This window comes from Magnolia sinica, chromosome 5 (genome assembly GCF_029962835.1).
Source record: "Magnolia sinica isolate HGM2019 chromosome 5, MsV1, whole genome shotgun sequence".
NCBI lineage: Eukaryota > Viridiplantae > Streptophyta > Magnoliopsida > Magnoliales > Magnoliaceae > Magnolia > Magnolia sinica.
In genome coordinates this window covers 86,389,535-86,415,638 of record NC_080577.1, presented here as the reverse complement: position 1 = coordinate 86,415,638, position 26,104 = coordinate 86,389,535, and the positions used below count along the sequence as shown (strand labels likewise).

Below are 26,104 nucleotides of genomic sequence, written 5' to 3'. Positions count from 1 at the left end.
CCCCACTTGATAGCCTTTTTCTCATATGAATATCTAATTTAATGATCCAGATCAAATGCCTCTGATGCCTTGTAAGCTCACAATTCTTTTTTTGAATTTTTGGGATGATCTTTTCTCATCCTTTTTATTAATTTATCAAGAAGGAAAACGTACAAATATAGAAAGATTACAAGTTCACACGACCACACATGATTACGAGTTCAAATGGAGCATTCTCAGTATTTTTTCTTGTCAGCTAATTTCGAAGCAAGGAAATGTCAGGAGAAGTAAAGGAAAGGAGTTCTTCATCTTGTTCAAATTTAGCCATTTCTTTTTCGTCCAAGCTCACCCAAGCTTCGATTCCGTCGCCTATCTCCTTCCCATCAAGATGATGAGATTCTTAAAAGGAATATTCGCACTGCTGATCCAGATGGGCCTTCCCCAACCAAAATCCGCTTCATAGTACGGGAACCTACAATGACTGGTAAAACAGCAAATGTCCATGCTACATTTTGAGTATTTCTCAAATGCCTTTATCAACCCGTCCCGTCCTCGCAATTCAGCTATGTACTCACGGCCGATTTTTCTTATCGAATACCTCAACAGCCTCTCTAAGCAAAGCTGCAAGTCGTCATTGCACTCTCCATCTGACACCCATGAAGAAACTGCATCGACGCAAAGATTTCCAAACGAATGATCTAGCAAGAGCGGGACCATCCTGCTTCGCAAACTGACAGGAAGCAACGGTATGGATGCCCGTACTGTCCCGGGCTTACGTTGAGCCTTCATGATAATCCGCCAGATGAGAGCTGTGGCTGCCTCAACTCGAGTGGGACGCAAGTCCCCCGGGGCTCTAGCTCTAAGTTTGGCTATGTTCTGCGTATTAATAGAAACCTCTTTGTCAGAACAATCACTTCTTCTCTGGGAAACATGTAGTTCAAAGTAAAATCTGTTGCTTCTCTCTGTGGGAAGAGTGTGGTCGAGTTGAAAGTGGGGACTGCAATTTCATTAGCTCCGCGTGTTATCGAGCATCATCTGTCTATAAATGTAGCCAGCGTGGTTCCATCAACTATCCTGTGCCAATACCACACACCGATCACTATTCCTCCGCATTCGAAAACAGTGAATTGGATTGCTAAGAGCATGTCCTTGGTAGGTCTAGCAAAATCGTAGCCACAAGGGAGGAACTGGTTCAGTGCATCCACGTCTGGTTGCTGGAGAAACTCGAAGAGCCGATCGACCCTTGATTTGGGCTTAGAAAAAGTCGATGCTCTCATCATTACAATCAACGGTCAGATCTTATTCCCTGATCCTGCCGGCGAACGGATAGAAGAGAGTCAACGTCTCCGAAATAGATTTCTTCAACCGACGAAAGACGTCAGAGCGTTCGGTATTGTTATGACCGTTTCCAGAGTAGAAGAGAATTAAAGGGACGTATAGAGAAGGAGCGATCTGATCTAGCAATGAGAGATGGAATGTACGGTTAGGATGGGGAGTTGGAGAGAGGATGGCGTGATGGTCTCTCTGGAGACAACGTCAACCTTGAACATCTTGTGGCAAGCTACGTAACTGCATGGAGAAATGTGGTGTGGTTTTGGGCTTGTGTTCCGCATGCAATAGGGCTGCCTCTTTACAACGTGATGAGATCGGTGAGCTTTGACTCGTTGCCTCTTTATAACGTGATTAAATTGGACTTGGATTCAGCGCAGTGACGAACTCAACGTTAGAGGGGTGTTGTTGTAATTTTCATTTTATGAGGCTCATTTTCTCTTCTCCTCCTCTTACATCTATTGCAATTAGTAACAAAGAGTGCGGATCGTCTGCGCTGAAGGCAGAGATGTTTCCTACGCCGTCACTTCTCATTGTTCCAAGTCAGCACTTATACATCAGCTGACGTTAAGAAATAAACATCCTTATAAGAAAATATGCCTCATCTTTTTTGACGCGTGGATATTCTATGGATCCACCCTGATGTATGTATTATATCCACACCGTCCATCCTTTTTTTCAGATTCATTTAGGGTATTAGCTCAAAACCAACGCAGATACAAAGCTCAAGTGGACCATACCCTAGGAAGCAGTGGCGATTTACCCATTACCATTTAAAACTTCCTACGGCCCACCATGATGTTTATTTGCCAATCTAACCTGTTAATACCACCTTGATTGGAGCCTTCCAATGGCCATAGGAAATTCTCAATGAAAGGCATTCAATGCACACTGTTTTCGGTGGTGGATCCACTTGAATTTTAGATTAGCCTCAGTCTTTTGTCTCATTTTCTAATATGATCCGGCCAAACAGATGAATCATGTATGGATTTAACACATGTGATGATGGAGCCTACAAAAGTTTCGTCATGTCAAAATATGCAAGTAGGGTAGGAGAACGGCTAACTTTTCACTAATGCCTTGCTTGAGGGCTTCCCGAGGTTAAGTGAGTGTTATGTTTGACCAGATTGGCTACTAACCAAACCAATTACTTTCATTCCACAGTCAGTTAAACTCTTTAAAAGCACTCAGGGTTGAGAATCAGAAGATGCTTAGTGATCCTAAGATAACTCTTGAGTTCGCATTTCAAAGAATCCTAAGTAAGACACTGCAGTTACAAAGAGGGAATATATTAAGCACCCATTCTATCCGTACAGATATATGATCTTTACTTCACAAAATCTAACTCATTTCTAATAAACAAGATTAATTCTGACACACAAAAGATGTAATGTAATGAGATGATGATGGGTATATTTCCAAGTATCCTTCGAACTCTGAAGTAAAGAAACTTTAATTTACAATTTCTCATTTTCAGATATAAGATTTTGAAATTAAAAAATTTTCAGACTTAAATATAATTTTGATTTTTCAAAACAATCAGAAAAATAAGAGTTTTCTAAAACAGCATTTTCGAGTTCTAATTGTAATTCGACACATTTTTCTTTTCAAAATTTTAATTTACGCGCAATCTTGCAACTTTCTCTGTGTAGGGCATCATATGCTATTTGAAGATTGTCTTCATTTTCAGAGTCAATTTCAGGAGTTTCATAATTAGATGTTTCACAATCATCTAAAGAAGTGATTTTAGCTATAGTCATAAAGGCATTAAGATCTTTTACAGTTTCCTGGTCTGAGTTATCAGTTATGAATTAATTTCAAATTATAATGATTCATCTCAAGTGGCAATCATCGATTCATCTATTTTAGAACATTTTGAAGCAAAATGCCCAAATTCAAAACAATTGAAACATCAATTGTGTTTAGATTTAGATTTTCAATAGTTTGAGTTTCATTTTCTTTTACCAAACGGTTTTTGAAAATCAGTTCTTTTCTTATTTTTGAAAATTCTATAAAATTTATTTGCCAACATAGCCATATTGTCCTCATTTTTCTCTTTATTTGAATTTACATTTAAAACATTTAATTCAAACTTAGAGGATTTGAGGGCAATGAACTTAATTTTAGGAGCTTTAAAATTCATCTCATAAGTTTGTAGAGATTCAACTAACTCCTTAACCTTCATAATATTGGTATCCATCAATTCCTGTATAACAAAAACTTTAGAATTAAACCTATTAGGAAGTGATAGTAATATTTTGCACAAACCTTCCTTTCATGGATGCTTTCACCAAGACCCCACATAAAATTGACTATGTCATTTAATTTAATATAGAAGTCCATGAATGATACATTTTCTTCCATACGAATTTCTTCAAATTTGGTTGTGAGGATTTGGATCTTAAATTTTTTTACAATGTTAGTTCCTTCATGTGTCATTTCAAGTATATCCCAAGATTGTTTTGTTGTATCACATGGAGTGATTCTTTTGAATTCATATGATGATAGAACACAAGTTATATCATTCAAGGCTTTAGCACTTGCACTATCACATTTCTGAGTAGTCGTCCAAAAACCATAAGAAAATTCTTTCATGGACATGGTTCCATTCTCAGCTACTACTTCCATTATAGGAGTGATCTATTGAGTTATTGTGGCTTGTCACATACCTTCATCAATGGATTTGAGGAAGATCCTTATCTTGGCTTTCCAATATAAATAATTTGAGCCATCAAAGAGAGGTGGCCTAGAAATGGATAAACTTTCGAAATTTGAAATCTTATAGCTCTGGATATAACTCTAGGAGGTAAATTCTAAAAAGAGCAACGTCGCTCTGATACAACTTGAAAGATGAACTATCACTACAAGAAAAAAGGCCTTTAGCCACAATTTTTTAGCCTCAGTTGAAAAAATTACTAAGGAACTGAGGTTAAAAGTTCATTTTTCGCCTCAGTTGCTAAGGAACTAAGGCTAAAAGTTCATTTTTCGCCTCAGTTGCCAATGAACTGAGGCTAAAAGTCTACTTTTTAGCTTCAGTTGCATAGGAACTGAGGCCAAAAGTCTACCTTTTAGCCTTAGTTGCATAGGAACTGAGGCCAAAAGTCTAACTTTTAGCCTCAATTGCATAGGAACTGAGGCCAAAAGTCTACTTTTTAGCCTCAGTTGCATAGGAACCGAGACGAAAAGTCTACCTTTTAGCCTTAGTTGCATAGGAACCGAGGTGAAAAGTTTACCTTTTAACCTCAGTTGCATAGAAATCGAGGCCAAAGTCTAATTTTTAGCCTCAGTTGCATAGGAACCATGGCGAAAAGTCTACCTTTTAGCCTCAGTTGCATAGAAACTGAGACAAAAAGTCTACCTTTTAGCCTCAGTTGCATAAGAATCGAGGCGAAAAGTCTACCTTTTAGCCTCAGTTGCATAGGAACCGAGGCGACGTTTTAGCCTCAATTGCATAGGAACCGAGGCCAAAGTCTACTTTTTAGCCTTAGTTGCATAGGAATCGAGGCAAAAAGTCTACTTTTTAGCCTCAATTGCATAGGAACATAGGCTAAAAGTCTACCTTTTTGCCTTAGTTGCATAGAAACCGAGGCCAAAAGTCTACTTTTTAGCCTTAGTTGTATATGAACTGAGGCCAAAAATCTACTTTTTAGCCTCAGTTGCATAGGAACCGAGGCGAAGAGTCTACTTTTTGGCCACAGTTGCATAGGAACCGAGGCCGAAGTCTACCTTTTAGCCTTAGTTACATAAGAACCGAGGCCAAAAGTCTACTTTTTAGCCTCAGTTGTATAGGAACCGAGGCGAAAAATTTACCTTTTAGCCTCAGTTGCATAGGAACCGAATTTTCATGAATGATCTTGACTATCCATTTTATAAGCTATTAATCTAGGGTTAGGAAGGTCGTATCAATGTGATGTTGGGGGTAGCTGTAAAATATGTTTTACGGTGTACCAAGATCCTTCAATTGGACTTTTCAAGTGCCCCCCATGTGATTTTTACGTCTGGGACACTTACATGTGATCTTGACCATTCAATTTATATGCCATAAATATGATCTTGACCATCCAATTTATATGACATTGATCAAATGGTTAGAATAATCAGTTTTAGATCAAGCGAATCTAAGCCTTTAATGGACCACACCACAGGAAACCGTGGAGATGGAACTCCTATATCATTGTAAACCTTTTAGGGGCCATGGAATTGTTGGGCCATAGAGCCTATAACTTGGACAGTTTGGATCACGTGATCATTGAGGGTGTGGCCCCAGTTGCGGTGACACGTTGCTTGTATGAAGTAAGCACTTGACGCACATTAGAAGCTCGTAACATCTATCTCTTACAAATGGGGAAGAATCTCAAATCATCTCTCCATTTCACTTCTCCTCTTTCCTAACCCTTAGAAAATACCCAGCTGTAGCTCTCCTCCCTCCCTCCCTCCCTCCCTCTCTCTCTCTCTCTCTCTCTCTCTCTCTCTCTCTCTCTCTCTGTTGCAACCGCTTTTCATCTTCCTCTCTCTCTCTCTCTTTGTTGCAACCGCTTTTCATCTTCCTCTCGAAACCCTAACCATAGTTTCAGCATTTCAACTCTCGAAAATCACCACAATTTCAAATTCTTGCATCTGATTTCTATCAAATCCTGGGAATTCCAAACTTCTGAATATCTGGAAAGAGGAGTCGTTGAATCTATTGTTGTTTCTCTCGATTAAGACCCTAGGATTTCGGCATTATGAGGTATGGTAGTTTTTCCTAATCCTGGAAATTTACAGTTCTCAATGCTTGCGTTTTAGTCAATTGCTCCAACATATGGGATTCATCCTAATAGAAACCCTAGCTTTTGGCATTTTCAGGAGAATTCAAGAATTTTCAGGATTCTACAACTTCGAGTCTTTATAAAATTGGTGTTGATTCAGTTTGTGTTTGGCTAACTAGAAAAACTAAAACTCATGTATTAAATGAATTCAATTTTCAAGTCTTAAATCTCTATCACATCACAATAGACTTTCATAGTAACTAGAAAAACTAAGGTGAAATGGTTCTCTCATTTGGGAAATGATCTTAACTATTTTACAAAATTACTAACATTAATAATAATAATAATAATAATAATAATAATAATAATAATAATAATAATACAAAATCAAACTGATTATAGAAGCTTGATTAACAAGCTGATGTGGGGATTATTAGGATCTCCACCATAAAAAGCTAGGTTCAATAGGGTCTCATGGCCATTGATGCAACACCCATAGGAGAAATTTCCTCAGTTCACAAGCTAAGTTGAGAATGCTTGAGTTCTAATCTCCACCTTAAAAGACTATTGCTTTACTTTGTAGAATTTGTTAATAGATCGCTAATGGTTACTTCTATTTTTCAAGATTTTGGTATTTTAAATCATATATGTAGTTAAAGATGCATCAAAAATATCTGCAATGTTTGTGGGACAGATACTTCAAAAGCCCTGTATCAGTAGCTGAGAATGCATGTGTGCCCCATGTAGGTAGTTAAGGTCACGTTTGGATGCAACCCAAATTAGCATCCTGGAAGATACTTAAATATTAGAAAGGATGCTTAAATAAAGATAGCAGTTTGAGGTACTCCAATATAAACAAACATCAGGTAATAAGAAATATAGGCCATGTTTGGATGCAGAATAGAAATTGAATTATGAAAATTCAATTCAATGGAATGAAAATTGGCAAATTGTCAATAGAACAAGAGGGCCAGTCATAAAATTGTTTCAGGTCCAACTTCGATGAATGGAATTAGCCATTTGCTCCCTGTCGAATTGAAATGGAATGGCTTTTGCTTCGGCATTGTGCTCTACATTGACTTGGGTTATTGCAATTTAGTTCAATCAAGTATCAAGCCAGGGTACTTAGCTAATAGACTGGTTCATAGTTACCTAATTCATTGGAGGGAAACTTCCCTTGCTTGACATGTCTACTTTCTTCTTTAGGGCGTACCAAATTCTTCCACTGTCCTAATGGTTTCTTGTGCACAATACCATTGTAAATGGCCCTATGCATGTTAGGTTGGCCTGCATTTCGGCTTCAGTATTTTATGAATACAAATGGATATTTCCATTCTCTGGTTGTTCTTGTTGCATATTCAGTGTTGATTCACTCATCAATATTTGTGTTCATTAGTACATTTAAAATGATATGTCTACTTTCTTCTTTAGGGTGTACTAGATTGAGTTAATGATGAGGTTTTTTTGCCATGTCAAAAGCTTTGAACTTCATCAACTCAGATGAGCTTTCCATGCAGTGCATTCTGATTGCTTTGAACTGTTTTCTTCAGGTTTGTTATTCTTTTCTTTAAATTATTTCATCAATGTTGTATCATTAAGTTTAAATTAGGTCACCATGAGGTCATTGGAATTTGGAATGCATTTCAAGCAAGGGATAGCTGATGCAACAAAAAGAGCTTCGCTAATACCACATGCATGTACAAGGTGGCTCATGTACACACCATCACATGTGACAACAGGGAAGATACATGTAGCATCCACACCAACAGCAAGTCCCACTTTGTTGTGCTTGTTGTCATGGAAATAAGTGGGTGGCAAGCATGCATTTTCTAACATGCACACATGTGTAAAATTTGGAGGAAGACATAATGATGACATACCCTTACACAGTTCCTTTAAAAATCAATTCATTATATCTAATACCAATGTGTTCTACTTGTATATATTTATTTTCTCCTCGTATTTATTATTAATGATGCTTCAACTAATACCTAAAAGGAGAAAAAAAAGTGCATCAAAGGAGAGGGAAAGGATATCCAGTACATAAGGAAGATCTCAACTTGCCCTTTAGCTAGTGCGTGAGCCTTCTAACAAATGCTCTCATTTCTTCATTTTTTTTGTTTATTTTAATTGTACTCTGAAGCTTGATATTTCTGATCAGCGATTTACCATTGTGGACATTATCAAATGTTTTGATAGAGCTATTGGTGTTTATAGCACTACAAACAATATATACTATGTTCATAATCTGTAAACTTCAATGTATTTTCTTGGCTTCTAGTCAGTGGCGTTCATGGCTATTGGACTTCTTCATGAAGGATCAACACATCCATTAACTATGAAAATTCTTCTGGTAGTGTGTTTATTTTATTTTTGTGCATTGGTTTTGGTAGTGCAAAACCAGTAGGGTAGGGGCCTCAAGAAAACAAAAAATAGAGCGAACAACTGGAATTTATATGGTAGGGGCCTCAAGAAACAAGAAACTATAAATGCATAAAAAGGGATTAATTGGTAGGGGCCTTAAGAAACAAGAAACAGAAAACTGCATCATGCTTGTGGGGTTAAAAAAGCAAGACATGCTTTGAGAATATAAGATGTAGTGTATCCATAGATCCCACGCACACAAGAACACACCCACAAGAAAAGGAAAAAACCTTGCCTTATCTCAGACTAAGAAGCCACTAAGTCTCTACAACCATTAAACACGTGCAGACAATCCTCTTTAGATAAAGGCCACAGTAGATGATCTTCTACAATCAATAGCTAAAGCCACTCTAATGTTGATTCAGTTGCTTTCCGATTTCTGTTATTAGTTACTGATGGATGTTGAAACTTATTTACACGTTTTCAATTAAATAATAGTTCTAAGTTTTTTTTTAAATTTTTTATTTTTATTTTTATCACATCTAGAAACTTCTCAATTCCTTAGGTGGGTCTTACTGTAGATTTCCTTATCTCCTGCTCATCTACAAATGTGTGGCTTGCTAACTAGTAGGATTTCTTGCACTGGCCAATGGTTTGAAGTTCGAAACCATTGAGATGAGGGCCTCATCATGCAAATGTGTGGTGGATAGCTTGGCTCCTAAAACTTGTAGAACTTTGGCAGGTGTTCTCTTCAAACTGGATCTGTATTTCAGGAAAAGATTGTTATTTTACTTGAATGACTGTAACTATCTATTTGCATGCTATTAATTGGATTGTTTGGATTCTCTGATCAGTGTGGTCTCTGCAATGGGTAGCCTACCAACTGTGATTGGAATGAATGAACAGTCTATATAGTTGATTGGACTGTCCATGTGTCCAACACAACTACATGTACCATAGGTCTCAGGTACAACTAGTTTTACATAATCTCTCATCAACTTATCTTTGTTGTTTTATTTCTGACCAGTGAATAATCATTTCTAAGTAAGTATGTTGCGTCTGTGTGTACATATTCTTGGAAATGGATATGATAGGCCATCCATTTTGTTTCTAGCCTCGATGAAAGGCGGCAGATTGGAAATGGGTGCCTTTTCAATGTTTACTTGCTTTCAAATAGAACATTTTGATAGACCAAGCACCTGATTCTTTTATTGATGAGATTTCAATCACCATTGCTTTTAATCTAATGTTTATGTATTCTCATCATGAATGTAGAGTTGAAGGCGAGTGGTGACCTCACCAAGGATGTAGAGCTAAAGGGCGTGTTCTTAGCCATTGGTTAGAGTGAGAGGCTACAGAGGTTATTGATGTCTATTGGTTGAAATTTAAGTTTGTTTAGGTAAGCATGATTTTCGAGCATGGATTTTCTCAAACTTGAGTCTATTTCTACGATAAGAGTACTTGTCTATACATAAATGTGGCAATGCTAATTAGTTGAAATGAGGTTTATACGTGGCCATGGGCATTGCTTAATTTAGTTGATGTGGGCATGGCTATAAGTATTGCTAAACATGGGTATTTCATTAGCATGGTTAAAAAGTGAGCTTTAGACAAGGACTAAGTTGGATATGTGTATTTGGCATGGTCACTTTTATATGTTATGTTTTTTTTTTTTCCTTTCACATGTATTTACTATATGGTTTATATATGTGTATTTGGATGGTATCCTCATTGTTGCATGTTTGATGGGCACATTATCTGAAATTGCATTGATAGGACTGACCATCACGGGTGGGTTGTGATCCTAAATTTGACAGTCTTACTCCAAAAAATCCACCAAAACCAGTCTGATTTTGGGATCATGTCCATCAACAACCAGATTTTGGGATCATTTCATGTGTTTGCCTTGAAATCCTTACTCTCTAAAGTAATTCTAAAGGTTTAGAATAGCCCAGTATAGATGCATTTATTGTTGGAAGGGGACCTATGTGGTTGCATGTTCGATGATGTAGATGATGCATTACCTGAAGTCACATTGACAAGACATCTTTGGAAAAACCATCTAAAATTGAAAAAGATTAGGTAAAGATGGTTTTATTTCCAAAACCACTAGTTTATGGTTGGAATACATATATAATGATTACATAAAGAATCATGCACTCGATCAATTGTTTGAATGGCTTTGTATATTTTAAATTATATTTATAATTTCTGTTGAAATTTAAAAGAAAACGTCTGTGAGATTTTTTCAGCTGAGCTTCTTTTTTCTTTTTTCTTTTTTAAAGAAATTTGCCTCATTTTTGGGCTAATGTGTTAAAATGGCCTATCAAAATGGATGGACAGTATGGATAAAGCATGTACTGTCTAAGTGCATCCAAGTGTAGTCTAAGTGCATCCAAGTGCAGTCTAAGTACACTGAAACTCAAACACATTAAGATGCACTTTGTATAATATCTTGACATAGAAAGCTTTGATTGGTACTTTGTATGGAACTTCATTTCTCACAACCTCCCTTTTATTTTTCCTTCTTAATAATTTGCTGGGGATGTTACGACTTTACCTTCATAGAAGATTTCCAGGCAGATACAACCATTTAAAAGTCTCTTCCTTAATATAATAAGAGTAGAAATTTTACTATTTTTTAAGGAATTTGAGAAATGATAGTTGAAAATTCTTTAGATGCTTTTACAGTTAGGGTTGTTTAATAGTTCGGCACTAAGTTCCCACAAATACCTAAATAAACTAGTTAACAGATATTATATTCATGCAAGTGCCCTGTGCTTCTCTGTTGGAATATAATTCACTAACTAAACTGATTCTTCTCTTACCATGAATCAGCAGAGGCTTCCATTGTGGTCGAAGAGCATCAAAGCATGCCTGCCCTATTGTCGGCTGGTCTCATCTTCTATTTTATGGCTATGATTTGCTAAGGAGATGCTGCAGCTACTTTCACTCCAGCTGATGTACGGTTTTGCCTGTTTGGCCATATAAGGCTATGTGGCTGCGTGGAAGGTTGTATTTCTATAAACATTTGTAGCATGGAAAACGGCATTCATGTGTATTTGTAGTCTGTTTTGAAAACATTAAATAGACCATTAACTGTTTTATTGGTATTGTGCTGATTATTTTGTCTCGATGAATGTTAAATGGGTGAAACATGCACAAGTTTAATCATTTTAATTGATTATGATATTATTAGAGGCAAAAAACTAAATTTAGCCTCGGTTATTAAGAACTAAAGTTAAAAATCGGATTTAGCCTCAGTTAATACTAATAGAGGCCAAATCTATCTTTAGCTTCAGTTTTGCCTCAATTACCCAAATTGAGGCTGCAACCCCCATGGCTAAAGGCTTTAGCCTCAGTTGTTTAGAACTGAGGTTTAAAATATATTTAGCTTCGGTTGGAGCCAACTGAGGCTAAAAACATGATTTAGCCTCATTTCAAGGGAACTGAAGCTAAAAAGGCTCTTTTAGCTTCACTTGAAGAACCAAGGCTATAAAATTCTTTTTAGCCTCACTTGCTAAAATTGAGGCTAAAGCCTTTAGCCACGGCATTTTCAACCTCAGTTTGGATAATTGAGGCAAAACTGAGGCTAAAGGCTTTAGCGTCAATTTTTAACCCTTTTAGCCATGGTTTTAAACTAAGGCAAAAGCCATTTTTCCTTGCAGTGTACCGATGTCCTGGGGGGGGGGGGGGGGTGATTTCTCTACCAATTTTGAATATAAAATGTGAAAATAATAATCTCAATCACACAAGCTATCGAAATCTTGATTCCAATTCATTCGTAGGACAACCCTTGCCTATTAATTTAAATAGGATGACCTTATTTCGCGAAGTCTTTGAAATTAATATTTCAAACCAACAAATGATAGAGAATCAAATAAAATAATCATCATAAATGCACAAGGAATTATAGTGGTTCGGTGTTCAACAAATTTTTTCAGGCAACTGATTCAAATTCTTTTGTTTCATCAATTCTTTAGTTTTCTGATTTAGTTTAGCTACTTGATTCAACAACTCCTCCAACATTTTAATCAATTTAGGAGGAGTGGGGTATTTTCTCCTCTCATTTGGTATTTTCTTTGGAGGACTCTTTGATTTCTGCACTATCTTTTCGGTTGTTTTAAATTTTCCTATAAATCTCAATCCGGAAGTGGAGTGGGGCTGACTAAATGCAAGATATTCAAATTTGTAATGTCCCGAGTCTCCACATGCATGGCAGATAGGAGTAGCTTTTGTGTAGCTTCCAGAGGCAAGTATTTTTTTATCTATATGAGGTGAAAGAGAGGGTCTTGATTTGCTAGTTTCATAACCCAAGCCTCTCTTATCCCTAAGATTTCTTCCCATCCCTAGAAGTCTCTCAAGTTTTTCATTACTTTGGAAAAATCTATGACCAAGTTCAGCTGATTGTTTTGACTTTTCTACATCTAGTTTCAGTTTATGATTTTCATATTTCAGATGTATATTTTCATATTTCAGCTTTTCGTTTTTAGATTCTAGTGTTTAATCTATTTGTTCAAATCTTTTATTTAACAAACATGAGACGTCGCTATCCATTCAAGTTTGTCATTGTCAACATGGTATTGTTGTAGGTCATTAGCCAAATAAGTACTTATAGCTAATGCTTCATCCAAATCTTTTTGTAGCTACTTGTTTTTATTGTCAGCAATGCCAAGTTTTTTGAGGACATTTATGATGTGAGTGTAAAGTTGATCATATGCATCATGTATATATGCTTTCTCTTTCTTGTTCATTTTCTTCTTCTTCTTCTTCATCTCCTTTATCTGAGGAGGGTGCCTTTTTGGTTTGTTGTTCATCTATCTCTTCATTGTCCCATAGATCTAGGATGAGAGTAGTGATGGAGACCATGAAAATATTTTATGATTTCTGGTCACCATCACTATCCGACTCACTTGAGCTTGATTCAGAGTCTTCAGTGTAGTCCCATGTGGCTGCCATGGCCTTTTGATTTTTTTTTTTTTTGGGACAATCAGTAGATAGATTGTCATACTTTCTACAGTTGTAACATTTGGGCTCTTTGGATTTTCTAAAGGATTTGCCTATTTAACGCTTGTTGTCCGATTGTTTCCCCTTGTTACTGTAGATTTTTCCATGGTTCTTGTTGAAGAATTTTTTGAACCGTTTGGCTAAAAGAGCCACCTCTTCATCAATATTTTGATTCTCGCTTTCTTCTTCCTCAATTGGAGTTATGGTTTTAAAGGCTTTAAGAACATTGTTTTTGGATTTCGTGGGCGTTTTGAAGTGTAGCTCAAAGGTTTGTAGAGAACCCACTAGTTCCTCTACCTTCATTTCATCAATATTTCTACATATTCAATGGTGGTGACTTTGGAGTTAAAGCGTTCTAGTAGGGATCTCAAGATTTTTCTACAAATTTTACGTCCGCTATCCTCTCTCCATGTCACCACACGGAGTTACATATATCATTTAACTTTGTATAAAACTCCATAAATGTATCATGTTCGTCCATTTTTATATTTTTGAATTGGGTTGTCAAGAACTTCTGCTTTAACCTCTTTACTGTGCTTGTTCCTTCATGGGTAGTTTCCAATAAATCCCATGCTTCTTTTGAAGTTCCACACATACAAATTTTCTTAAATTCTTCTTGCGAAACTGTACAGTAAATAGCATTCATTGCTTTGGCTTCACATATTTCCTTCTACTTTTCTTAGTCAATCCACATTGCTTTTGGCTTAGGTCTAGAGATGGTAGTGCCATTATCAAGTACCACTTGTTCAGTTGGTGGTACATATCTAATTTCAACAATTTCCCAAACATCATGGTCTAAGGACTGCAAAAATATTTTCATCTTAGCTTTCTAATATGTATAGTTTGAACCATCAAAGCTGGGTGGCCAAAAGACCGATGGTCCCTCTCCCTTGCCCATAATTCCAACATCAATTAGGATCTCCCTCTAAGTTCTTAAACCCTTCAAGAGGAACCCACTTTGATACCAATTGAAATTACAGTAAGACCGTTACTATTGAAATACGAATGTATGTCCAAGTGTCCTAGAGGGGGGTGAATAGGACTTTTTAAAACTTTAATCCTACTAAACGATAAATTCTACCAATTTAACCAAGTTAAGTAGGATTATCAAGAAACCATTCATATTCAAAATCTAAGATAGTGAGAAATATAAATATTGCATTTTATCAAACATGTATTGTTAAACATTTCAACAGTTAATATATATGAGCGAGAACGATCATTACAAACACAACGATATATAGTGGTTCGGTTATATGCCTACTCCACTCTCAGTTGACACACTCTCCACCCTAGAGTGAATCGAATTTCACTATATAATGGTTTTAAATCAGGTTAACCATAAACCTTCACAACTTACATATAGTGTAAGGCTCGTATCCCAGACCATACCTTTCCATAGGCTTCCGCGGTCCTCCCAGTTAACTTCCGGCGACCCGCAACGTATAGATAGAATTTACGTGTGACCCTAAGTCGCATCTCTTATATCAGAGTCAGCTCGACCCGAGACTTGTACCCTAGCGACCACGCCGTCACCACGGTTCCAATGCCGCATTTTGCACCCCGATGCGATACCCAAGCTAAGAGTTGTGTGCTCGCATTTATTTTGAGAAAAATGCCGCGTGTTGTATATCCCCAGAGAATCTTTACAATGCATCACATTAATCAATCAAGTACACATCCTATCACAAGTACAAGTAACCCATACCCTACCCATCTCTCTCCCATTCCCAAAGTCAACTCTCTCTCTCTCCACCTATCCCTTCCTTACACCCATCACCCATTACTCCATCACCTTTTCATCCCATCACTTCTTCTCTCTTTCTCTCTCTCTCTCTCATTTTCTCTCTTCACTCTCAAGCTCCCAAGGAGGGTAATCGTCCAAGCCTCCCAAGGAGAAGCTAGGTGTGGCCCACTTCCCTACCCCAAAAACTCTCATCTCCACCCTTCAATCTTCATCACCTTCCATTAAAGAAGGAGCTTAGGAGATTAACATTCCAAGGAGCTAAAGAAGAAGACTAATTATGGGTGATCCTAGAATTTCCTCCATTGATTTTTATTTGTGGGCCCACTTATGGTGGGACCCACTTGATATATGCTTTATATTGAGTGTAGGGAGGGTCCATAGTGGCGGGGTCCCTCCCCTTCAAACGTTTCTCTATCTCTCTCTATTTTTTTTCCTATTGTGGCCTGCCTTGGAGAATGGAGTAGATCCACACCATCCATTAGTGGCAACCACCTTGTTGTCCACCCGTTGCTCGTTTTGGGCAGGCCCGAATGAAGAGAAAAATATAAAGATTAGCTGACGCTAAGTAGGTGGGCCACACATGCACGTGGGTCCACCAGATGTATGGGTTTCATCCATGCCAACCGTCCATCTGGACGGTGGCCAGCAGGCCTGGACGTTATTCAAAAAAATAATAAATAAATAAATAAATATAATAATAGTAATAATAATAATAATAAATATTATATATGTATATATGTTATATATATATATATATAATATAATATATGGTGGGTCCCACATGGGACCCACCTCTTATAAAGTAGATTGGTTGGTGCATCTCACACCAACTATATAGCTGCTAGTGACGTCACTAAGTTTTGTGGGACCCACCTGTTTGTGGATTTCATCCACATCATCTGTCCATCTGGATGGGACCCACCTAATGTGTGGATGGAATCCACGCCGTTCGTCCATTTGAATGGAGCCCACTGTGATATGTGTGTGCATCCACACCGTCCAGACAGTTGGGACGGTGGGACCACATGGTATATGTGTTATATAAACCATCCATCCACCAGCATTATAGCTGCTGGATTGACTGTTTATCAGGTGGACCATGCTGCATAATCAGTGAGGGATTAACGTCTGCCATTGGAATCCATTTGGGTCACAGAAGTTCTGATCAATATGAAATTCGTTTTCCTCCTAATTCAGGTCTTTGTGATCTTATGAACAAATTGGATGGAAATAAACACTATGGTGGGCCCTGGCCCCTGGGAATTGTTTAGTAGTGAAAATCATTATCTCCACTACTAGATGTAGTATGGTCCAGATGATATTTCAATATGATTCATTTTTGGGGATGTGTGAGGCCCATGTATATGAGGCCCATTGCTGAGGCCCATGTGCTGTGGTCCACTTGATGTATATGAGGCCCATTGTTAAGGCCCATGTGATGTGGTCCACTTAATATATATGAGGCCCATTGTTGAGGCCCATGTGATGCGGTCCACTTGATGTATATGAGGCCCATTGGTGTGCCCCATGTGATGAGGCCTACTTTGATGAATTTGTGGCCCATTCATGAGGCCCACCTTGATGTAGTTATAGCCCATCTATGAGGCCCACCTTGATGTATTTATGGCCCATCCATGAGGCCCACCTTGATGTATTTATGGCCCATCCATGAGGCACACCTTGATGTATTTGTGGCCCATCCGTTAAGGCCCACCTTGATGCAATTGCAGCACATTTGATAAGGCCCGATGTGATATATATATTGACCCATATGATAAAGCCCAATCTGATGTATATGAGGCCCATGAGTGAGGCCCGATATGATGTATATGTGGCCCTTGAGTAAGGCCCATTATGATGTATATTAGGCCCTTGTATGAGGCTGTGGGCCCACTATACGCTTGGCTCTATGTGGGCCATCCCTTGGGAGCAGTTTTGGTTAAAGGTCCACATTAATGGGTAATGATGGTTGAATGCCCACATTGTAACCTTCCCTTAGGCCTTATTAGGACCATTGTCGTCATTTTCTAAGTAGGTTAACCCAAATCACTGGGCCCCATTGATATTGCATGATCCATCCATTCGTTGGGATAACCCAAGATGTTAGGCCCCTATTGGTTATTAGTCGGGTTATTCCTTTTATTTTGGAATCCATCTAGGATTTGTTTTGGGCCCCCTAGGGCATCTAGTGGGCCATGAAATACTATGGTGAAGGACTTTTCCGGATCCTTAGGTTATAGGTAGGCCACTTAGGCCCAACCTTGATATGGGGAAGTATATCATTTCAGAGCAGATCCTCGGTCCTTCTATGGACCCCACTTTATCTATAGGTCGATTATTGATGCTGACTAGGTGTATGCAGTAGCATAGCATCATAATACATGCCCATACGCATCATCTACATACTTGTGATGAGATTTGGTTGACCATTTCATATGCCTTTGAGCAGGTTGTTTATGGGACTCCCTGATAGGCGGAGCGTCCCTCATGAGCGCACGGTATATGTAAGATTGATGCATGACTAGATTGTATGACTCATGCATCTTGCATTATGTGATATGGTTACTATACGCCCTAATGATATCAGGGCCGTGGCCTCCACAGGCACATCGTGGAGAGCCAGATTGGATACCAAAAATACTGTTACTAGCATCGAGGCGCCATAGGTGTCCTTGGGTGAAAATCTTTAAACTTGATGGTACTAGAGGATGACTCCAACGTCGAGACTGAGTGGATACATGAGCTCATGAGGGCCGTATACCAGTAGGCCCGTATCCCACTGTGTCGTGGTCAGTTGGAAAGGGGTGTGACCTTACCTGCCTAAGTGAGGGGGTAATGTCTAGGTTGAGTTTGACTAGCTTGAGAAATGGTCCACTATCGATGAGCTAGGCCCGATATTGGCAAATGGATAGTGAGGTCTCTTTCACTTACCCAGTTATGCGCTTTGATAGGTGCGGCAAGTTGGCGTAGAGTGTACTAGACCTCGATAATTATCCATCATGAGAACTATACTGATATTTGATGCTTTAGTGATGACTGCATTGATATGTGAATTCGGATGAGGATTGGTATGCTTGAGTTGTATCTCGTATCGCATGGCCTTGTTATGGCCGACATCATTCACACCTTACATCACATGGCCTTGATATGGCCGATAACATTCATGCCTTGCATCGCATAGCCTTGGTACGGCTGATAGTATTCATGGATTCACAAGTATATTTTACATTATTCTGATATTACATTCTGAGCACGCTTATATTGTGAACACACTCTCACCACCCTCTAAGATTTTCGTAAGCTTATGCACGACCGTTGCATGTAGGTGACGCTAGGACGCCGCAGCAGCATTGAGATTGGAGCGTGCAGCGGACTTCTGGAGCTTCCTATTCTGTCATTGTATTTCCCTTTATGTGCATTATACCTTAAAGTTTTTTTTATCATAGTGGATTTTGTGATGGTGTCTTGGTTATTGTCTATGGGTTATACTCATGGTTATGCTTATTACGAATCAAATTCATGCTGAGAAATCCTTCTTGTAAATCCCAGGATTGAAATCTGGTATATGGGTGCCGAGAGCGGAGAATAGGGTACTACGGAGGCTGTCGGCGCTGGATTCGGTGATCAAAAATTTTGTGAGCCCAGTTTTCGAGTTTGGGGCATGACACATGGTATAAACTAAGTGCCTACACAAGGCAAATACACATGCCTACATACAGTAATATGTCTTATACAAGGACACAATACGTATTCTCCTGTCGGATGCCTACGAAAGTCTTATCGAGTTTGAGAACCAAACTTTGAATCCCAATCCTATACAATTTAGACTCAATGGACTCTATTACTCACTTATAAGTGATTGAGCTCCTTGTTAGTACATGTTAATAAAGATCTTCCTGTTGATGAAGATTCTTCAACTCCCTTGAACCGCAATCGCTTATTGATGCTCCAATCAAGGTTCTGAGGTTGTTGGTTTAGGGTTTGGTCTGATCTTCCTTGATAAATGATTTGTCTTTAGAGGATTAGAGAAGATTCTCATGAGCTAAGCATTCAAAGATTCCAGCATAATGATTTTCCATTAAAGAGTGCTACTGGAAGCTTAATAAATGCTCAAGTTCATAATTCAATCCAAGCAATGAATATGCCAATAAATGCTTGCGCAATGAATTGAATGATGAACTCTTATAGGAAAGAGGGCTTGAGGATGGGGGTATTAACTGCAACAATAATTCTCTCAAGCTCTCTTCAAAACATGCTCTTCTTGCCAAGAAAAAACTTAAGAGTTTATATAAATTTAAATCCTAAACAGTAAAAAAACAAGCATAAATTTGTTCTTGTTGATGCTATCAAAGGGTCTTCGATGCCATCAAACTTTAATCGATGCCATCGACTTCCTGCATCAAGGGTTTTTTCGAATAAGTGTTGGGCAAATTCTGTCTGATGTCATCAAGCATCCTTCAATGTCATCGAGAGATAGCTTGATGCCATTAAGATTATCCTTGTAAAATTCACTTTAGTTGTTGGACAGATTGAGTCATTCGTCGATGCAATCGAACTAGCTTTCGATTCCATCGACGATGTCATCAATGGCATGTCGATCCCATCAAGAATAAAATGATTTTCTTTTGAAAACTCTCTAGGCAGTTTTATCCTATTTTGATGCAATCTATCAGACCTTCAATGCTATCAAAATTTGAATTTTGATGCCATCAAACAGTTTTCTATGCAATTGAAAATATTAGATTTTCTTTAAAAGCTTGCTGGACAAACTGGTACAAATTTTAATGCGATCAAGCTATCTTCTATACCATTGATAACTTACTTTGAGGCCATCGAAAAAATTTTAATTACATCAAATAACACTTATAGTAAAATCAAAATTGATAAAGGAAATGGTGAAAGTCGTTGCAATCGAACTAGGTTCGATGTCATCGAAACTTAAGATTCGATGTCATCAAGCCTCCTTCAATGCAATCGATAATTCCAGCTTATTTTTTAGATGTTGTTGGACTATTATGCCTATATTTCGATTGCATCGAACATTATTCGATGCCATCGAAACTTCCTTTGATTCCAACTCGATGCAATCAATAGGACATGAAATTTACCTGTTTGTTTCAATTCTTTACCAACTCTAAGATAACTCTAATCTAAGCTTACAGAGGGTTTTACAAATATTATTTTGGGTAAGAATAATTCATTTTAATTGAGCATATACTTGATAGGGTTTGGTTAGGGAGGTGAGGCTTAGTTTATCTATTAAGCGCACTCGTACATTTTCATCTTAATGAGTCTTGGTCTTGTGATCTTCAATTTGGGGCTCACTTAACAAATGGACTCAATATTCACGTATATTGACAAAAAAGGGCACTTTCAAAGACCACCCTCAGTGCGACCGAAAGTTCCCAAATCTATCTAGCGACCTTCCTGTTTAATTCACTTCAATTAAACTTTAAAATCGGTGTGACCAAAAAGTCACTTGTGTGACTGAACCTCCATTCTATGTGACAGATTACTAGTTTCTATAAATCCATTGAAGCTTTTTTCCTATAAATCTAGCAACCTGGTCTTTGTGGAGATGATGAATTGTGGCATTTTAGAGACCCTAATACATCCTAAGCCCTATCAAACCTCATAAGTTCTATACCATTAAGATTTGTGCTCTCTTTTTAATGATTCTTTACTCTAATGAGTATTCCAAGCTCCTCTATAAGAAGACCATGATCTCAAGCCCTCTCTAGAGTTTAGATATAATTTCTTTTGGCAAACACAAGTGTTAATCAACTTCTAGAGTGTGCATCATGTAGAATCCATTAGGCTTTACAACTTCCCACTACTTGTAGGAGATTATACCCAACCTCCCATCATATTGATCATCGCATAGGATCTTGGAGCTAAAGCCTTGACAAAGCATTGTCATCATGATCCGAGGAGCAAAGGGGAGCTAATTGAAGCACGGGAGAACATCGATCAAGCAACCCGAGATGATATTATAAAAGGGGCTCAATTCGACCAATTATCAAGTATAAGAGTCCATATACACTTGTTCCTTGTGTAGGATTGTGTGTAAGAGTTTGAGTTTCCAAACTCGACTAGGTTCTTATGTAGGACTTTAGCTCTTGTGTAGGGCCCAAATCAAAGTCCTCGTGTAGGCCACTAGACATGGGTACGTACATGTTAGTCTCCGTGGAAGCCTCTAGCGAGAGTAAACGTAGGTCCTTGGATGAGGACAAAAGTTATTAGTTAGTATATAAAAACCAACTAAAGTCTTTTATGGGAACCTCCGATGGGAGTGTATGTCAATAGGTTCTTATGTAGGACCAAGGTTCATTACGAGACTATAGAATACCATGTAAAGTCTCTTACGAGAGTTGATCCTTGTGTAGGATTGTAATGATTAGAGGTGAACCTAATTTAGAGGTGAACCTAATTTAAAACCTTTGATAGTGAAATCCGGTACACTCATGGGTTGAGTGCGTCCATCGGGAGTGGAGTAGAGAAACCGAAGCACTATATATTCTTGTGTTTGAGATTGTTATTTGAGCACTTATTTTATTATTCTTATATGGTGGATGTTAATTCTATTTATGCAAGATTAGATGAATGCTAAGTGTTGATAGTTAGAACATCCCACACGCACACATATATACTATCATGTTTGTAGACTAGTTACTTAATTGCCACATCCTTTATAGTCTATGTGATTGGACCCTCTAGTGGCTTGGAAGCCTTAGAGTTAATTGCCTTACATAATTTAATCTGTATATTAGTTTAAGTAAGAAATTGGATTTAAAAGTATAATTTTTAATTGGTCTTAATCACCCCAATATGATATAGTCATCATTCCTTAGCTCTTCCAAACTTCTACACGTAGTCGTGGTATCCTATTCCACACAATTTCACTTGGAGGTGGCATTTCAATGATGGCTCTTATCTTTATTTCATCAAACCCGATGCCTTCCTCAGTAAGTACAAAACTGAGAAGTTTATCTCCGGTTACACTAAAGATGCATTTATGAGTGTTAAGATGGAGCTTGTACTTCTTTAACTTGTCGAAGAACTTCATTAGGTCTTTAAAGTGTTCTTTAATCATGTGAGATTTGACAATCATGTTATCTACATATAATTCTATCTCCTTGTTCATAATGTCATGGAACATGGCTGTTATAGCTCGCTAGTATGTTACTCATGTGTTCTTCAGACCAAACGACAAAACCCTATAGCAGAATGTTCCCATTACGTGATAAACAAAGTCTTCTCATGATCTTCGAAAACTATCTTGATTTAATTATAGCCTGAGAAACCATACATGAATGAGAAGATCTTGTGCCTTGCAGTGTTGTTGACCAAAGTGTTAATGCGTGGCAGGGAGAAGTCATCATTAGGACTGGCCATGTTAATATCTTCAAAGTTAAAGCACATATGGACTTTTCCATCCTTTTTTTTACTGGTAAGATGTTAGGGATCCATTCAGGGTAGTTAGAAACTACCAAGAATTCCATGTTGTATTGTTTGATGACTTCATCATGAACTTTCAAGGCCTATTCTGGCTTAATTCTTTTAAGCTTATGCTTTACTAGCTTCATCTTTAGCTTACTTGGTAGATGGTGTAAATGAGTTCTTCATCAAGCGCTGGCATGTATTAATACGAGAACGTGAAGTTGGATAGTCTCCGAATCAGGAACTCTATCATTCTCTATTTAAATTCTGGTGGCAATGCTTTTCCAATACGTACTTCCCTAAGGACTTTGGTAGTTCACAAGTTTACTACCTCAAAGTTGTCGGCTACGACATTGGCTTTAATTTTGAACTTTTTAAGGAGATCATCAAGTTCAGGAGCCGAATCTTCATCTTCCTCATCCTGGACTTTGTCCAAACCCATGAGCTTGAAGTCCAACTTAATGTCAAAATCACGTTTCAATTTCAAAATCATGTAGTGCTTTAGATGAACTAGGAACATTATTGATTTCAAGAATTGAAAAGCTTTTCATTTTAGGAAATTTTGAGAAATCAGAATGCTTGGTGTTTTTAGTTTTTGAGGTTTTTTTTTAAAATTTTTTAATTTGAATTTTTGGGTTCCAACGGACCTTGAGCAAGCTGACATTGTGAACCATGATTAATCATGACTTGGCTTAAGGTGCCAAATGTTACTTAAATTAGTGTTATTTTTAGAGATTGACGCCCTTGGATGGCTCACCGGCTGATTAGATGGTTAGTTATCCAATTGAGACACCGTATTCCATTCCCTCAAGAGGCGAGGGTCAATGCATTAAATGAAGAGTCATGGTCTACCCTAATGACCACGATTTTCCCTTAGCCACACTCAAGATTTAAGCCTGTATTTAGTCCCTCCCGAATCACTTACCATGCATTGGAGCTCTTTTAGCTTCACCATCTAGTATTGTTTTTGGATTTACACATTGGACCAATCCAGGGCTTGCCATTTCCCCTTCGTGATCCAATGGATTAGCCTATCATGGTTGTGACCCGATGATGAAGATTTATTCCCTTGGTTGTTGGTGGCTGATGCTGGCGTAAACGCCAGTGTAAGTAGTTTGGGCAAGGCATGACCATGGTTGAATGATGCTATGATGGATAAGTTGTGCCCCTGGATGATTGCTAAAGTGAGGAGGTTGTCTCCTTAATTGATTGTTGACGAAACATGCAGGGTGTGCCCCTAGTTGATTACTGGAGAGAGGAGGTTGTCCCCTCGAATAATTGAAGTTGAGATAGTCAAGGTTTGCCCTTGGTTAATTACTTGAGTGGGGAGGTTGTTCACTTGATTGATTGAAGCTGAGACAGGTAGGGTGTGCCCCTACTTAATTGCTAGTGTGGGGAGGTTATCCCTGTAAGTGCTATGGTTTCTAGCTCCTACAATTGTCAAATTTTGTAGTGCCAAAACCTCTCTTGGAATCTGTGTCTTATCCAGCTCTTCTATATAATGAAGACTTTGCATCACTCAAGAACAAAGGTCTTTACTTTAAGAAATGCAAGATTCCATGGTCATGTTCGAGTACAACATCAAGTGACTGTTCAATGTTCAAGATTCATATTTCAAGCTCCAAGTCAAGACAAAGTCTTTATACTTTGAACCTTAAGCTCAAGATTCAAGATATTTCAAGTTTAAGCTTTTTAAAGGCTACAAATTCAAGTTTAAATATTCTTTGAAAGGTCACAAGTTCAAGCTTCATTCTATGATAAGATCTCAAGCTTCATGAATCTCAAAGAATGACTATCAATTGAAGAAAAAGAAGTTTCAATGTTTATACATCATGTTTAAGGTATGAATGACCCTAGATTGACCATAGGGTAGGTCATTTTGAATACATAATTCAATTATATCATTTTATAAGTGAATATGCTGTTTCTCGACTAGTCTTGGACTCTTTTCGACTAGTCCTAGCATTGGCTCGACCAATCTAAGAAATTCCTAGACCAGTCCTAAGTTTGTTTCAAATTTTCAGAATTTTTTGTTAAGCCTCGATCAATCCTTGAGTCTTCTCGACCGGTCGTGTGAACAGTGCTCGACTCGTTTTTAACCAGTCCTGTAGCTACGGCTCAAAGTCCAGCAACCATTTCAAGTTCCACACAACTAGTTGTGGATAGGTCACGACCAGTCGTGGAGGTCCCTCGACTAGTCGTGGAATGACTTTATCCTATCATGCCCAAAATTTAAAAATCTACTGGACCTACGACCAGTCGTAGTGTCCTCAGGACCAGTCATGAACGCAATTTCTTCACTTATAAATAGAGCAGAATTTCAGAGTTTTTCATTCAATTCAAGATAAACCAATACACCACTCTAAGAGATAAGTTAGTGTTCTTTTTAAGCTATATTGTGCTCATTTAATATTCTCTTAATTTAGCTTTGTTATATATGATTTTGTATTCTATATTCCATTCATATTTGAAGAATGGATTGAGGATTACCCTTTTATTAGAATCAAAATCAAATTGAGCTAGCCCAACTTGATTTAATTTAAAATCAATTTAGAACCTATAACCATTTCATAAGTGAGTTTGGACATTGAACTTCTACGTTGAAATTCTACTCCGATTTGGTTCTTCCAGGCGGCATCAAAAAGAGAATATCTAGATATTTTACATTATTATAAATTTCTATTTTGGTTTTTGAGATTTGCAAGAAAAATCTCTATTTTGGTTTGTCTGAGGTGATCCAGAAAACTCAAAGGGTGGAGTTTTTTGAATTGTGTAAGCCCACTTGAAAAACACATTTGTGAGGGTTTTAGGTGAACTTGGAAAAACCTATTTTCATAGTGAACGCTAATATCCACTGTGTGAAGATATTAGGAGTGGTGTAGTTGTGTGGCTGTTTTTCTAAACAATTCGTCTACACATAAGCGAACCACTATAATTTTTGGTCTCGTGGATTGATTGTTTATTTCTTTTTGTGGATGATTGTAATTTCCTTTTTGCATTGTGGAGAATGTTATAATAGCATAGATTTCTTTCCTTGCTATTTATTTATTTATTCCTCTGTAACAAGTTTGAGTTTTTGATACACTAGCCGTTCTAGTAAGGTTGTCTTGCTAAACCCTTGGTTTTTATGGTGTAAGGTTGTCCTTAGAACAACATCTGTATCAACTTCTCAATACTCGTACATTTGAGGTTGTCTTTAAATTCAGCATCGTAGGATTGTCTATTGCTATTTGTATTTAATTTATTTAAATTTCGTTGTTAAGTTTTAATTTGGCATATTCCTATTTACACCCCCCCCCCCTCTTCTAGGACATATAACTCGGCCTTTTCAAGTGGTATCAGAGCCTAATAGCTCGTTTTTAATTATTCTATTTAGATTTTTTTTCCTAAGCTAATCGATCTAAGCTATTTAAGATGTCAAATTTTGATAGTCTTTCAGTCACTAGGCCTCCACCATTTAATGACTCCAATTATGCCTATTGGAAAGCCA

General features: G+C 37.8%; 1 protein-coding gene and 1 long non-coding RNA gene across 4 annotated transcripts; one reads left to right on the top strand and one right to left on the bottom strand.

Annotated features, from left to right (window-relative positions):
• Window positions 1-348: 348 nt before the first annotated feature.
• LOC131247089 (stemmadenine O-acetyltransferase-like) lies at window positions 349-1,256 on the bottom strand. The gene is made up of 2 exons (XM_058247528.1): window positions 1,080-1,256; window positions 349-900 (listed from the first exon to the last, which is right to left on the bottom strand). The coding sequence occupies exons 1-2, from the start codon at window positions 1,254-1,256 to the stop codon at window positions 349-351; spliced, it is 729 nt and encodes a 242-aa protein (XP_058103511.1).
• Window positions 1,257-5,820: 4,564 nt separating this feature from the next.
• On the top strand, window positions 5,821-11,542 carry LOC131246239 (uncharacterized). Of its 3 annotated transcripts, XR_009171257.1 has the most exons (4): window positions 5,821-6,037; window positions 7,488-7,606; window positions 9,696-9,819; window positions 11,259-11,542. It is a non-coding gene; the product is annotated as an uncharacterized LOC131246239 (long non-coding RNA). The 3 variants fall into 3 exon arrangements; XR_009171255.1 differs by lacking the exon at window positions 7,488-7,606 and having other exon boundaries at window positions 5,824-6,037; XR_009171256.1 differs by lacking the exon at window positions 7,488-7,606 and having other exon boundaries at window positions 5,825-6,037; window positions 11,262-11,542.
• The last annotated feature ends 14,562 nt before the right edge of the window (window positions 11,543-26,104 follow it).